The sequence below is a fragment of the Carassius auratus genome, chromosome 14 (genome assembly GCF_003368295.1).
Source record: "Carassius auratus strain Wakin chromosome 14, ASM336829v1, whole genome shotgun sequence".
NCBI classification, from domain to species: domain Eukaryota; kingdom Metazoa; phylum Chordata; class Actinopteri; order Cypriniformes; family Cyprinidae; genus Carassius; species Carassius auratus.
Window position 1 is genome coordinate 22,051,578 of NC_039256.1, and position 14,156 is coordinate 22,065,733.

Sequence of the window (14,156 nt, forward strand, 5' to 3'; positions counted from 1 at the left end):
AAAAAAGTGTGCGTCTAAGTTAGGTCAAGTTTTATTGAGTCGCCTAACCATGTGTCCAGCTAACTAGGAGCATCTGTCTTATACTTCATGTCTTTGGCAGATTCCAGCTATGAGCGGCTCGCACGAGAAACTTCAATTTGACACCGTTTTGACCAACATATGGGGACTGAAGTCAATTTATCCATGTGCTAAAGATTTAACATTTACTCCATGTTATAATTGGAATGATTCAACCATTTTATCGACCATAAACATTAACTATTGAACCCACTTCAAGCAGCTACCCTGTGAGACATGGACAGCTGTGGGTACATCACCCTGCCGGTCTAGTCAAAGCTTTAGCAGTGCATTTAATGAGCACCCAAACAAAGAAGATGTAAGTAACAAAATCATTAAACCAACACAATGCCAAAGTCTCTGTCTCAAAGTTGATCTTCGCTCATTTGCAGATAATGATACTGGCAAAGGTTTTGCAAATATAGAATCCTTCTATAACCGCAGGTCTTTTAAATAGGGAAAAGCGGCGCTTGTGGGGGCGTCTTTACCGTGTCTAATGTTCACAATACCTTCATGTACTTTTCTGTACATCCAAGACACAGAGAGAGGAAAAGTTACCCGACTATAGTGATAAGCCTTATGATTGTAAACATAATGTTTTCATGCCATTGTGTGCATTGATAGGCTGGCAAAAAGGCACTGAGTTTATTTCTATCACCTAAACATACTCTTGCATTACACACTAGGCCCATCTGCCCTACAGCCTCCATTTTTATGCATATCCCTCTGTTTTATTTATTTCCTTTAGTTGGACCGGGTTTAAAGAACTGCTAAAAACATCAGAACCAGATACACAAGTGGATTTGCATGAGAGTCTCACACATCCTCTTTTTCATTTCAGTCCAAATGATAAATCAGCCAGAATCTCTGTCATTGCATGCAACATTCTTGAGATTCTTCAGCTTCTAGTCACACAACTGGTGAAGTGTGACTGGAATATCTCATTCTTAGCCTACAGACAGACAAAACAAAGAAGTCTCTCACCTTGAGGCAAGATTTTTGGAAATTCACTCAGTGATCTGTGTGTTTTCAGCTGAGAATCCTTGAGTGTCGGAAGAGATTCATGTTGCTGCAGCTGGAACATTTGCTCCAGTTTCAAGAGTCTTGAGATAGAACAGCATATGAAGGCATTTTCAGATATAAAATGGCATAAGATGTCCATGTTTAAATTTTGATAGATTCAGGGGAGAAAAAGGACTTATTCTATTGACCAGTCAAGGCCACATACAATACAACAGTATTTCCATGAATCCGTGTGGAATGTATTGGCCATATCTGCACACTTTTGAACACTTAAATCACTTTAAAAAATAACATCTGAATGTTATATCATTTGATAGGCTACATAACATCTAATGATGCTAGAAAGATCTAAGAGCTACTGTCACTTTTCAGAATCTTGGTCAATGCTGGTTTGTACTTTGGTGCAGGTCTACCTGGTGGACTAGGACTGCCATTTTGTGAGCTAGCAAAATCTTAAAAAACCTTGCATCCTGTGTGTATTTTTACCAGAGGAATTTAAGACATGTTTTAAGTGGATAATGTGTCCAAAACCTCTTATGGCCATTTTAGGCTTTATGTAGGCACATTTATTTATGCATATAATCTTAAAATCACAGATTGGCGAGCTTTAAACCTAACATCTTGGCAAGCTTCTTTAGCACTTGATTCTTTAGTACCTGTTGTACAGTAACTTATTTCCAGCGACCATGCAGGTATTTACTTTAATTCAAAAGGTCATTTCTATTTATACGTGCTTGAATAGTAACATTAATGCTCTCTTTTGAAATGCATACCTCTGAAAATGTCTTGCAACGAAAGGCCTGTGGAACAGCAAGTAAAAGCATTGATTTAGATCAGCATGTAGCGCATTTGACAATGTGATGGATGTCTTCGTATAAAACTTATGTTTATATATGTTTAAAAATATTAATTAACAAATCATGCAAGTTTGGAACAAAATGAGGGTGAGTAAATGATGACAGATTTGATTTTTTTGGGATGAACTATCCATTTAACTCTTTTTAATTCCCAGTATTGGATGTCCAGTACTGAATTCAGATCATGTCATTCCAAGAGCAGCTTGAGAAAGAGCCGTCCACAGATGGTCAGTGTTGTGTACACCCTGAGCACAGTGAACCGGGAGGGTGAACGGGCAAGGCGAAGGGTCCACGGAGTAAGGATGTATACGTTTAAATGGGAGAAGGAGCACCAGCTGGCATCTGGCAATCTAAGATCAGCAGCTGCCCAATCTGGTGCACATACCACTCAGTTATATGGAGGAACAGGACCACCGGGAATGTCTGGACATGCAAAAGAAGTTTATGCTGATGAGAGGTACAGTATACAGCCAAATTTCACTTGCACATTTCTGTCTGAATTCAAAGCCCACACACAGTTGTGTTCTGTCATCACCTTTAGATACATTTTTCAAAATATATAATTTTATATCCCCTAGACAAAAGAAAAGACAATTCTTTCATCATTTATTCATCCTCATGTTGTCCCAAACCTGTATGACTTTCTATCTTCAATGGAACATGAATAAGTTATGTTGCAGAATGTTGGTAACCAAACCATTTTGGATCCCATTGACAAAAAATACAATGGACTTCTTTTGAAAAATTAAATGAATAGAGGTTTGGAACGACATGAGGCTGAGTAAATTATGAGAGAATTAACCCCTTCCTTTAAGGAAAAGAGCTTTGTGTTTCTTGGGTATTATGTTAAAAGTTGCCATGTCATTATATTTAGGTTTGTTTCATTCACTCTTGCCAGTGGTAAAAGCAAATTCTGAAGTACATGGCACAGTGTTTACCTCTTTTTTCCCCCCTCGCTTGTTGATGCCCCAAAGACAGAACCGAAAAACATTTATTTACTTGGTGATGCGGTGTCTCTAGAGTTCCTAATTATGTTTCTAGAGTCTACAAGGAATGTTCATTCCTGAGACTGCAGGCTTTCATAGACTGATGGATTCCTTGGCAACTGTTTCTCTTGTTGTTTTTTTTCTTTCCTGCTCCCTCTCCTCTTCTTTTAATTAGAGTGGAAGATCAGTGAAATGCCAAGTGTCAGAACCAGAGAGGATGAGAATATAGCATAAACGACCTTTTAAACTTCGCTGATCTTTGATAAGGCCACAAATGGAGCATCTTGGTCCTTCATTCGTGTTGCTTGTCTCGCTCTACCTGGGCTGTTATCTAACAGGTAGATGTCTGGGCAGCTGTCGACTGTGATGGCAATATGTGATGGATAGAGCTTTTAAGCAGATCATCAGACAGACAAAAGAACTGAGATCAGAGGTTGATCAATAATAAAAAAAATGCTTCAAGGTTTTTAAAAGCATTTTGTTGTTCCACAGTCGTTTGCAATTCAGTTGCAAAAATGTTGACAGGCGATTGCTGGGATGTTCTGATGGGTTAAAGAGCCCACCAGTGTTTTGTTAATTTTATTTTAAGTATTATTTACTGTTCATACTATTACAGTTTATATTAATATTCATCTTAGTTTTCAGTTAATTTTATATAGTAGTAATTTAGTTTTGTGCTTTTTTCATTTTATTAGTTTTTTATATTATTAAAAAAATTATTTCTATTAATATGTAAACATTTAATATCTTTAATTGAATTGATCTCAGTTTTAGTAATTTTAGTAATTTAGTAAGGAAATATTTAAATTTTAAAGTTTACAGAGAATGGTCCAAAAAAGAGAAAATATCAAGTGAGCGGCAATTGTGTGGACGAAAATGCCTGGTTGATGTCAGAGCTCAGAGGAGAATGGGCAGACGTGTTAGAGATGATAGAAAGGCAACAGTATCTCAAATAACAACTCGTTACAACCAAGTTTTGCATAATACCGAATGCACAATGCTCCTGTCAGCTAAGAACAGGAATCAGAGGCTACGATTCGCACAGGCCCACCAAAACTGGACAACAGAAGATTGGAAAAATGTTGCCTGATCTGATGAGTCTCGATTTCTGCTGCGGCATTCAGATGGTAGGGTCAGAATTTGGTGAAAAGAACATGAAAGCATGGATCCATCCTGCTTTGTCTCAACGGTTCAGGTTGCTGCTGGTGGTGTAATGGTGTGGGGGATATTTTCTTGGCATACTTTGGGCCCCTTAGCACCAGTTGAGCATCATTTAAACACAACAGCCAACCTGGGTATTGTTGCTGACCATGTCCATCCCTTTATGACTACAGTGTATATATATATATATAGGTCTCTAGAAATGGCCTTGCTTAAATCAATGGAATTTAAAGATGTCATCATTTTATCGTCCAGTATTTTGGGTAAATATTCAAAAATATATCCTATTTAAAACCGCTAACATTTACTGTGTAATATATTAAAAGGAAATGCTACTACTATTATTATTTGGTATTTTAAATATTTCTATTCGTTTACACCTGTCTTTAATGTTGCATTCGTTCCCATCTTCCTGTCAATAAGGGCAGAACTCTTCCTGTTTAGCAATTAAAATTCACAGACTTCATTGCCAAATGTCTGAACTTTCTATGACATTGGAAGCCTTTGGGTTTTGCTTCTCTCTGGCTAGAATAATCACCTACTTTTGGCTTGAGGCTATAAACCACACTTCATAGGGAGGGAGAATCCAGTCTGACAGTCAGAGAGACTAGTGTCAGGACATTTTATTCAATCACACATTTTACCAGCCAGAATTCAGATCATGTTTTGGTTCATGCGTTATGAGTCCACGATCCAACAGCCTTAGGGAGAAAAAGAAGTCTCACATGTTGCAGTATATGGATGTCAGATTGAGATTTAGTCCGTTTGTGTGTGCAAGGTGGGTGTTGGATTTAGAATAATGATAAAAACAACAACAGTACTACTACTGCTACTAGCGGCACTGCAATTTCTGTTACGGTGCAAAATTGCATATTTCTCAATTTTTCAAACAATTCCTAATTATTCTATGTACTTTAGAATTTCCTTTGATAAATTTCTTTGTCTCTTTTTACATTATTTTTGGTCACTTTAGCCTTTGACTTTTATTCATATTGCCAGCTTGCTTGTGCTAGACATTGTGTGGGCTCTAATATTCAGATTTGGAGAGAAACGCTGAGAGCATCTCTTGGATGAGTGGGAGGCTAAGACACTTGCACCTTGCGGTTTGTTGTCTTTTGGAAAACAGATAAAAGAATAAGTAAACAGTATGTAATCTTCAATATTAGCATTGCGTTCACAGCTTTGTGAGAGATGACAGCAAATTGAAATTTCCCACAGGTTTCCAGGAATGAGATGGATCATAGTCAAGATTTTTTTTTTTTTTTCAGAAACATGATATCATAAAGCCTCATTTGCAGAATACTTAGAGTGCATTGTTTGCTTCCCACTTCCCTACTTAACCTTACATTCCAATAGGCTTCAACTAGATTTTTCAGTTTTTCTCAATCTATGCGAAGTGAAGGAATGTTATAGTTTGACATAGTTTGAAACAAATCCATCACCATATTTTTATATACTTAGCTATGTCATTCCTTAGAAGGTTGCTAGATTGTTTTCCCAGTCCAAGTAAAAAATATATATAAAACATTTTTTTTTTAATTTACTGTCAATTTCTGTCAATGGTTTCTAAATCAAATTATGAAGAAGAAAACAGTTTGCTTGTAAAACACCACTAAAATGTGACTTCAGACTTAAGAACTGATTCAGTTTCCTCACATTTTTCTAGATATATAGCTATTGCTACACAAATGACTGCACAACATCCAAAATATTGCTGTTGGTCACCTAAGACACAAAGTCATCAGTCTTTCACATACTGTATAAGGAAGCAAGCATTCAGGTGCATACATGCAGCAGGCACACTCTTAAGTGAACTATTCATTCAGAGCAAGTTTGTGTATTCTGTTTGTCTTGGCCTCTGATTCAAGAAGTGCAGCTTGGCACCAATACTCTGATGTTCACTGTCAACAGTCATGCCAGCTTCTACACTAGCAAAATCCTTTTTAATGGATCAGCTGTCCATTGAGAGGATCCACTGGCAACAACAGAGTACTTTGTTTAAAAACATCCATTCATTGCATTTCTGTGCATATAATGCAAGCCTTGTCTCATGTTTTCATTTATTGGCAACATTGTTTGCCAGCAGTGAGAGAATCTTGGCACAGCAATGCAATGCTTTGTTTAAGCGCAAAGACATTAAATTAAAGGAAAGCACTTGTTGTTAAGAAAATAAAAAGGGATTACGTTATAATGAAAAAATAAACATCAGGTTATTCTTCCAATAGAAATTTGGTTAGAAACAGGTGTACCAATATAACCATAAGTGGTTGAAGTCACATTAACATTTTTGACATTACAGTGATCTGAAATCAATCAATGGAAATACTTTTTCTTAGTTTACTTTTATCAATGATTTAATTTGACGAATTCTAACATATTGGTTCATATTTTGGTTCCTTTTCATGTATTTATTATTTTTATAATTTAACACAGCAAAGGATTGCTGACTCAAGATATAGAAATAGCTTTAAGAAGTTACTCCAAGATTCAATGTATTTTTTTTTATGTTCAGGATATTGTGTTTTGTCTCTCTTTCCTGTCATGTGTGCTCCCAACATATCCACTTATATATTTTCTGGAAGCTAATCATCTGTAATGCTAGTTTTTATGATTTCTATATTGGTTTAAACAGATGATTTTGTCAATGAGGTCACACAAGGTCATCACAAGTGAATATATGTTTACCTTTGAGACCGGGACAAATAGGAATTGTTGTGAGAGTGAGTCTGTCCAAGAGTGTGTGGGTGGATGTATGTGTGTGTATGTGTGTACAGGGATATGAGAGTATGAGGAGTTCTGGCAAAACAAGCATGGGTGGCAAAGGGAGAGTGAGGGACACAGATGGACTGCGTTTGCAAAATGTGGGAAAAAGTTATATAAAAAAATAACTGGATTAACACGTCTTCAGTCTCACAGCACAACTGCTTAGCTATGCTGTAGAAATTCATCGAGATTAAACAGCAGCAATATTTTTACATACTTCAGCAGTTGGTAATCATTTTGGGAAGTCTTGTACTCCAACTTTGACTTACAATTATTTTAAATGATCATGCATGCATCTTTTCATTACATGTGATGGCAAAGCTGAATATTTAGCAGCAATACTCCCCTTTTCAGTGCCACATGGTCCTTCAGAAATTTTCCTGATCCTGAAATTTGAACAGTTCTGTTAGTTGATAACATTTTATTGTAATGTATAATATAAATTGTACAATTTATTAAAAAAATTAAATAAAATAATTGCTAAAAATCTTCCCTTAAATCACAAATAAGCCTATGTGGTAATAACCTTTCTTTCATAACATTTAGCAGCAACACTGGTCAAGATTTAATTATTTCACAATCTTGTTTAATTTATCTCTCAGTTTGCTTACAGATATCCAAGTTGACAAATCAACCCAAAACAAATATTTTGTCAAATAGCTGCCGTCCCCTCCAAAATCATAAAATACGTCTGAAAAGTGATGGAGACTCAGCCAAAAGCAAAACAACAGGAAGGAAGGAATAAAGAAAATCAATCAAGGAAAAATAGGTCAGAAGGAAGGATAGACAAGAGGAATGGTCTCAAAGGACTGCCTCTGCTCCAGAATGCACAGGAGAGTATTGACGGATGTCTGTTGGCTTGAACCCGCTGTGAAGAGGCAACATGTGGAGATGGTTTGAAATGGTCAACCTGAAAGAGAGATTCAGGGCTTTTTCTTTGCCACCTGCATTGGCGATGTTGAATGGCCTGCATGTTCTTGCAAAAGTCACTGTGCTCTTGTGGTGCTGTGCCATTGTGACTAGTGCTTTTCATGAGGGCAGTTCATTGAGTACTTGAGTAGACTTTTTGTCATGCACTGTGGCAAAAAAGAAAAGAAAAGAAGGCTTTTTAAGAAATATGTATTACACTATTTCAAACTGGAAAACACTGCTTATTTGTCAAGGGTTTATATTGTGGAATAACTTAATCATACTGCTACTGTCATAAGATTTTGTATGTAAAGATGTAAGATAGGCTATGTTAGATTATTTGCTGGCTACAAGAGTTGGTGAACAATGAAATTCAAAAAGGGGAATAATTATTAAGACAATAGAGAAAACATTTCTGTTCATCAAAATGCCTATTGCTTTGCAGTGTTTGCTTTGTAGTAAAGTAAAATGAGAAAATTATTTTGCGTAATTAATAAAAATTAAACAAGTACATTGGTAAAAGACTTTGGTGGGAATAATAATATTCTTCTCCACTGATTTTTTTATGTTATAAAACTTTGTTAATGCTCTAAGAACCAGTTTCCGTGGCAACTGTGATTGTACCTACAACTATGCTCCTATAGCCAACCTTTCTGTAGGTGATATCTAATAAAATATTTTTTTTAAAGGTAAATAGATGATGAAATTCATTCTTATCATTGTTTACATTCTTTTGTTTTTCATAGATTTTGTTATTCAAGTACCACACATGTTTGTGTGGTAGAGGTACAGTGACATGTACATACAGGACTTTGCTGGTGGGTGTTCTTGATTGTGCCGGTCTTTGAGGGGGCTTCTGTGTGGGATTTTGCCTGAGCTGCAGGGCAATTCTGTAAAGTTTAATTACATGTTATGCTCCCTGTGGAACAGAGAAGATTAGAATCAAATTAAAATGTGGTGGCGCAGAAGTGCTCCAGTGCTATGGATCAGAGCTATGGACTTCAGAGACCCTGAATCGTCCATATATCTCTATTGCATAGGGAGAATTCAGTGGGTGGCTCCCCATTCAGTAAAAGACTTTAGGTGACTATTTTTAGTCAGTCATTAACTATTCATGAATGCTTTTTGTATCATATTACGTAATAGGCCTGTAACGTTTTTGAAGGCTTTAGTTGACATTGGAACTAAAATGGTTGCATAGACAGTGGGCTTATGATCTGCAGAGCTATATTGTACTGTATATACAGTGCCGTGAAAAGGTTTTTGACCCTTGACATTTCTTTTTTTTGCATATTTGTCACACTTAAAAGATTCAATCATCAATCAAAATTTTATATCACAAAGATAATGCAAGTAAATACAAAATGCAGTTTTTAAATGATGATTTCAAAAAAGCTGACCTTCTACTGAGAGGAATGAGCCTATTATTTGAAGTAAGCGAGATCAGATCATCTTTGCTGGTATTCAAAGCCAGGACATGCAGTCAGAGTCTTTGGCTCGGCTTGACTTGTGATCTTCTAAGGAATGGTGAGCTCACTAATTAAAGTCTAATGCTGTTCCTACACAAGGATGCAGCAGCCAGGATCATTCCCATGTGGCAGAAATGTAACCGTTATTGAAATGTTCAGGTCTAAAAATACTAATGGCATGAAGTATGCAATTACCCTAGGATTGTTCTTGGATTAACCACGGCATGTGTAAAGATGGAACAGATGCTATATGTTAACTATTTCAGAAGGCTATTATTAACATTCCAGTGTTGATGGTTGACATTCCATGGCACTGACAGTTGGTCTTCTATTTTGTTTTGTAGTTTTGCTCCTCGCTTGAAATGAAAATCTTAACTCTGAGAAGAAAGCATATATATATATGCTTTCTTCTCTGCTCTATGATTTATGATTTATATATTTATATGCTACATACATGCACACAGTCTTTCCACTATCTTCTCTTTATGTTCGTGCTCTATAGATCTCATTTGTCTTCATCTGCTACCTGTCAGCGCTATATGTTTCATGCTCAGGTCAAGGTCCTCCACACTCTTCTTCTTCTATGCAGGATAAAGATTTCAGATAGAACTGTGGCTTGACAGTTATTGGACATACTCCAGATATATTTTAAAGTTATTATTTTCTAAATTTTACAATGGATGCATGTTGCTTAGTTAATTTCCAGTATTTTTCAAAACATGAATTAATGTCATGAAACTAGTAATGATTTATATTTTTCTTCCCCTTTAGCCCTGTTAACCAGATGCATTGAAATGGACTAATTACATGTTCATCTACTTATCTGTTCGTCTTTTTCCAACAACAAGCTATTATTAAAAACTGATTGGAATCTGGCAAAAGTTTCGTTAAAGACTGAACCTTCATTTAGAAACAAGATCTTGCATGTGATCTGTCACATTATCACCCAATATGGAACTTCTTTTTTGTCTCCAAGGTATTGGAGAGGGCTGTTGCTCAGCAACTGCACCTATTCCACAGGAACAACAAAGGTTGCTTCCTCCAGACAGGATTTATACCTAATCATAATACTGACACAGCACTAGTTATAGTCAATGACTCATTATTGTCCTGACGGATCTCTTTGCCTCTAGATCTCAGTGCAGTGTTCAAAACGTTGTCCTCACACTGTCTGGAAAGTGTTCCCTATCTAAAATAAGCTTAACAGAAAACTTTCTGAATGTTCAAGGCTTAATTGGGGCATCCTTCGAAGTTCTGACTTAAATATATATTACTAATTTACTTTTATGTGCTATCCCTTTGTAACATGAATATTTGCATGCGTCACATTAGATTTTTTACTTTTATTCATAAGAAAATTAAATATGCATTTTCATCTGCTGCTAAGAATGGTCTAGATTTTATAAAAGCTTGTTTCTGCCACTGGATTAATAAAATAATTTTGAATAACTAGATTAGATAACAAAAGAACAAATTATCGGATAAAAAGTCTCAATTACATCTTTATTCTAGTCTGTGACACAAACAAAAAACAAAACAAAAGACAAGACAAAAGACAAGACAAAAGACAAGACAAAAAAAGACAAGACACAAAACAAGACAAGACAAAAGACAAGACAAAAAACAAGACAAAAAAAGACAAAAAAAAAAAACAGAACAGACAAGACACAAAACAAGACAAGACAAAAAACAAGACAAGACAAAAAGAAGACAAGACAAAAAACAAGACAAGACCAAAAGAAGACAAGACAAAAAACAAGACAAGACCAAAAGAAGACAAGACAAAAAACAAGACAAGACAAAAAACAAGACAAGACAAGACCAAACAAATGTTGTTAACTCTAGACAGCGAGAGAAAATTGTGAGAATTGAGAGATAAAAAGTGGCATTTACACAGGAGAAATGTGCTTCTATAAGAATATTTCTCTTTTTTTCTTCAGATTTCTCTGATTAATGTCATAGTTCTTGCCATAAAAAACATAAACAAAAAAGTAAAAACGAACACATCAGCTCCATTTTCCTATTTAATTGAATTGACGTTGATTATGTTGATTAATAAGTTTAATTGATTTAGTCATTTGACAATGTACGTACAGTATGTGCACAGAATCACAAATAGTACTGAACACTTACTCTTGTATCAATGAGGCAAGATCATTTACAATTACCAATAATCCCTGCTTTTTACTATAGCATGTTCACATAGAGCAGTCAATGTAAGGAAAAAAATATATATTTTGTGATGTTCAGATGATTGTGAGGAATAATGGTGAAAAGTGGGAAGGAAAAGATCAAATATATTGACCATCAAGCCATCAGGCATCTCTTTATGAGGAAACATGATACACACTGATACACACATATCCTGTCTTAGAGTGAACACACAGAAGAAAAGCTCCATTTGTACTTCTCCCAACTGGGTTAGATAAAAATGTGCAGCATTAAGGGAATTTCACGGCCACAGTTATGTGCTTGATAATTACACTGTTGTACACTGGTGCTGACCTCTCTATATCTGTGGAATGAACAGGGTTTCACATCAGCATGGCCATTTAGAATCAGTTGCCTCTGTTGTTATGTTCTCATTCTTGACTGTAATGAGACAATAAACATATTAATAACAATAAATTGATTTGGAATTGCCTTGTTTCAGGAGTACACAGCATATTCCACAGCTATTTGTGTTAACAGTGTGCACAAGATCGTTTTGACCTGGTGGATTTGCTCAGGGTCAAAAACACCATTGTTTCTAATTTGGCCTTGAAACCTTGTTAAAACTTTTAATGAATGTAACACTATCTTGTTATTATATTGTTTCAAATGTCAAGGGTTGCTATGTGGAGGCAATTTTCCCTTACAGGAATAATTCAGCATTTTTGGGGGTAAACTATTCCTTTAATCTGTCTATTAATACATGTCAAGTAGCTTAGATCATAAGAACAAATAATCGTATGCCACACAGAGTAGTTGCACCAGTATAATGAAAAACCTGATTTCATCCATATTGTTGTGTGGATGTACAGGTGAAGATAAAGGTAAACGTGTATATATTTATTTTTGTCTGCAAATATGCAATAACAGCTTATGTTTCCATGCACTTTTATCAATACTGTAGCATACTTTCATAGGGCCTGGCAGCTTTTTAATGAGTATGTCAGATTAATTCTGACACTCTCTAAACCTGATGCTCTGGAGTCTAACCTTTCAAGAGCAAAATTCAAATCTGTCCCATTGCTCATTAGGTATGTTAATACATGCAAACGAATGGATGCCATGTGTTTGACCCTACCAAGGACATTCTCTGTCCGCATCTCTTAAAGGCTATCTGCTCATCTGCCTTTTCAGAACAATTCTATTCTTGATATAAATGCAGTAGAAATCAGAAATATAATTACGAAGAAACAGCATTAAATGCACTTAATAACATTTTTGTCTAAACTATACTACAACTGGTAACACTTTATTTTAAGGTGTCCTTGTTACAAGTTACATGTTCTTACTATAATGATGATAATAATAATAATAATAATAATGATAATAATAATAAATTGTGCATAATTCAATGCAAGTAACCTTAAGTCAAACCCTAATACTAACCCTAACCATAGAGTAAGTACATGTAGTAAATGAATATTACTCAGTATTTGAATGTATAATAACATTGTAACAAGGACACCTTAAAATAAAGTTCAATCCAATATTTGTATCCAATATTTTATCTTCATTAACTTTTTTTTCTTTTCTTTTTTCTTTTAACAGTGATACTGAAATCGGGTATTTTAAAATGAATGAATGAATGTGTTATTTGTTTGTTGGCTTGCATATATGCATTTATTAATTTATTTTTATTTTTATCGTATCCCTTAAAGGGCCTCTCAAGCATTTTGATTCACTAAAATTTCTTCTTCTTCTTTTTTTTATTTAAAGAAAGCTAATATTTTACATGGCATTTAATAGTTCATTTACTTTTTATATAATAATACTTATGTTTAATTTATCATATATCTTTACCTGGTGAACTATCACCCATTAAAAAAGGTTTGCTTATAGTGCATCTCAACCATTTGATATAGGCTAATAATAAAATATGATATTTATAATATTGTGTGTACAATTTTATATACTTGTGTGGATGACACAGTTGTCCTTTCACCGTAAATAAAAAGCGTTAATATTAATGATAATTAGGCCTATGAATTCTGGTTTGGTGTTGAAGTGGTACTCGAGTCTACCTGTGAATATCAAATAAGTGAGTGTGTGTGTGTTCAAGGGGGCGCTATTGCTCAGCTGATGGTGCTTTGACTGAATGTGATGAAGCTCTGTAAAAAGTTTGAGCAGGTTTTGAAGAATAACCTCACACAAGCAGCATTTCACTTGTAAAAGTTATAGACGTCAAGAAGCGGAATTGTAAAAATTCAGCATTAGCTCACACACGTATTTTGAAGTCTTTAAATTGGATTTACATGCTAAAGAAAGCAAAAAATCTATATTTATATTTACGCGCTGTGTGAAATAATTCCGCATCCCTCTGTCTCTCAGCACCGTGGAGCGCTCGTGCGCACGCGTCTGTGCGCGCATTCAGGTGTTGGTAGAAACCTATAAGAGTCGGTGAGGAGAGAGAGAGGGTGTGAGTGTGTGTGTGTGTGTATGAGAGAGGGAGGAAGAGAGAGTAAGAGAGAGAGAGACACGCGCTCTCTTCTAGTGCACTTTGCAGTAAGTTGCGGGCGGCTGTTGCTGGCGTGGCGGTTGCTGGTCGCGCAGGGAACTTTAACACGCTGGATCCCAAAGTCCGTCTCTCTCACCTGCGCAGTTCGGAGCTGCCATGGATTTCGCGGCCGGATTTACTATCCTAATCACACTGCCGATCTTTCTGCAGACGAACGGCCTTTATATCTCCAGTAGCATAGGTACGTGCGCCTGCCTTTACCTAT

The 14,156-nt window shown here is 35.8% G+C and overlaps 1 protein-coding gene across 3 annotated transcripts in view; it reads left to right on the forward strand.

Moving 5' to 3' along the window:
- Positions 1–13,521: 13,521 nt before the first annotated feature.
- Positions 13,522–14,156, forward strand: part of LOC113114025 (A disintegrin and metalloproteinase with thrombospondin motifs 2-like) — a 118,928-nt gene continuing 118,293 nt past the window's right edge. Inside the window, exon 1 of one of the 3 annotated variants that reach the window (XM_026280711.1) lies at positions 13,522–14,132. In XM_026280711.1, the coding sequence (XP_026136496.1) occupies positions 14,048–14,132 (85 nt within the window). In that variant the 5' untranslated portion in view covers positions 13,522–14,047. The remainder of the gene's footprint in view (positions 14,133–14,156) is intronic. The other 2 variants (XM_026280709.1, XM_026280710.1) reach the window with 2 other exon arrangements.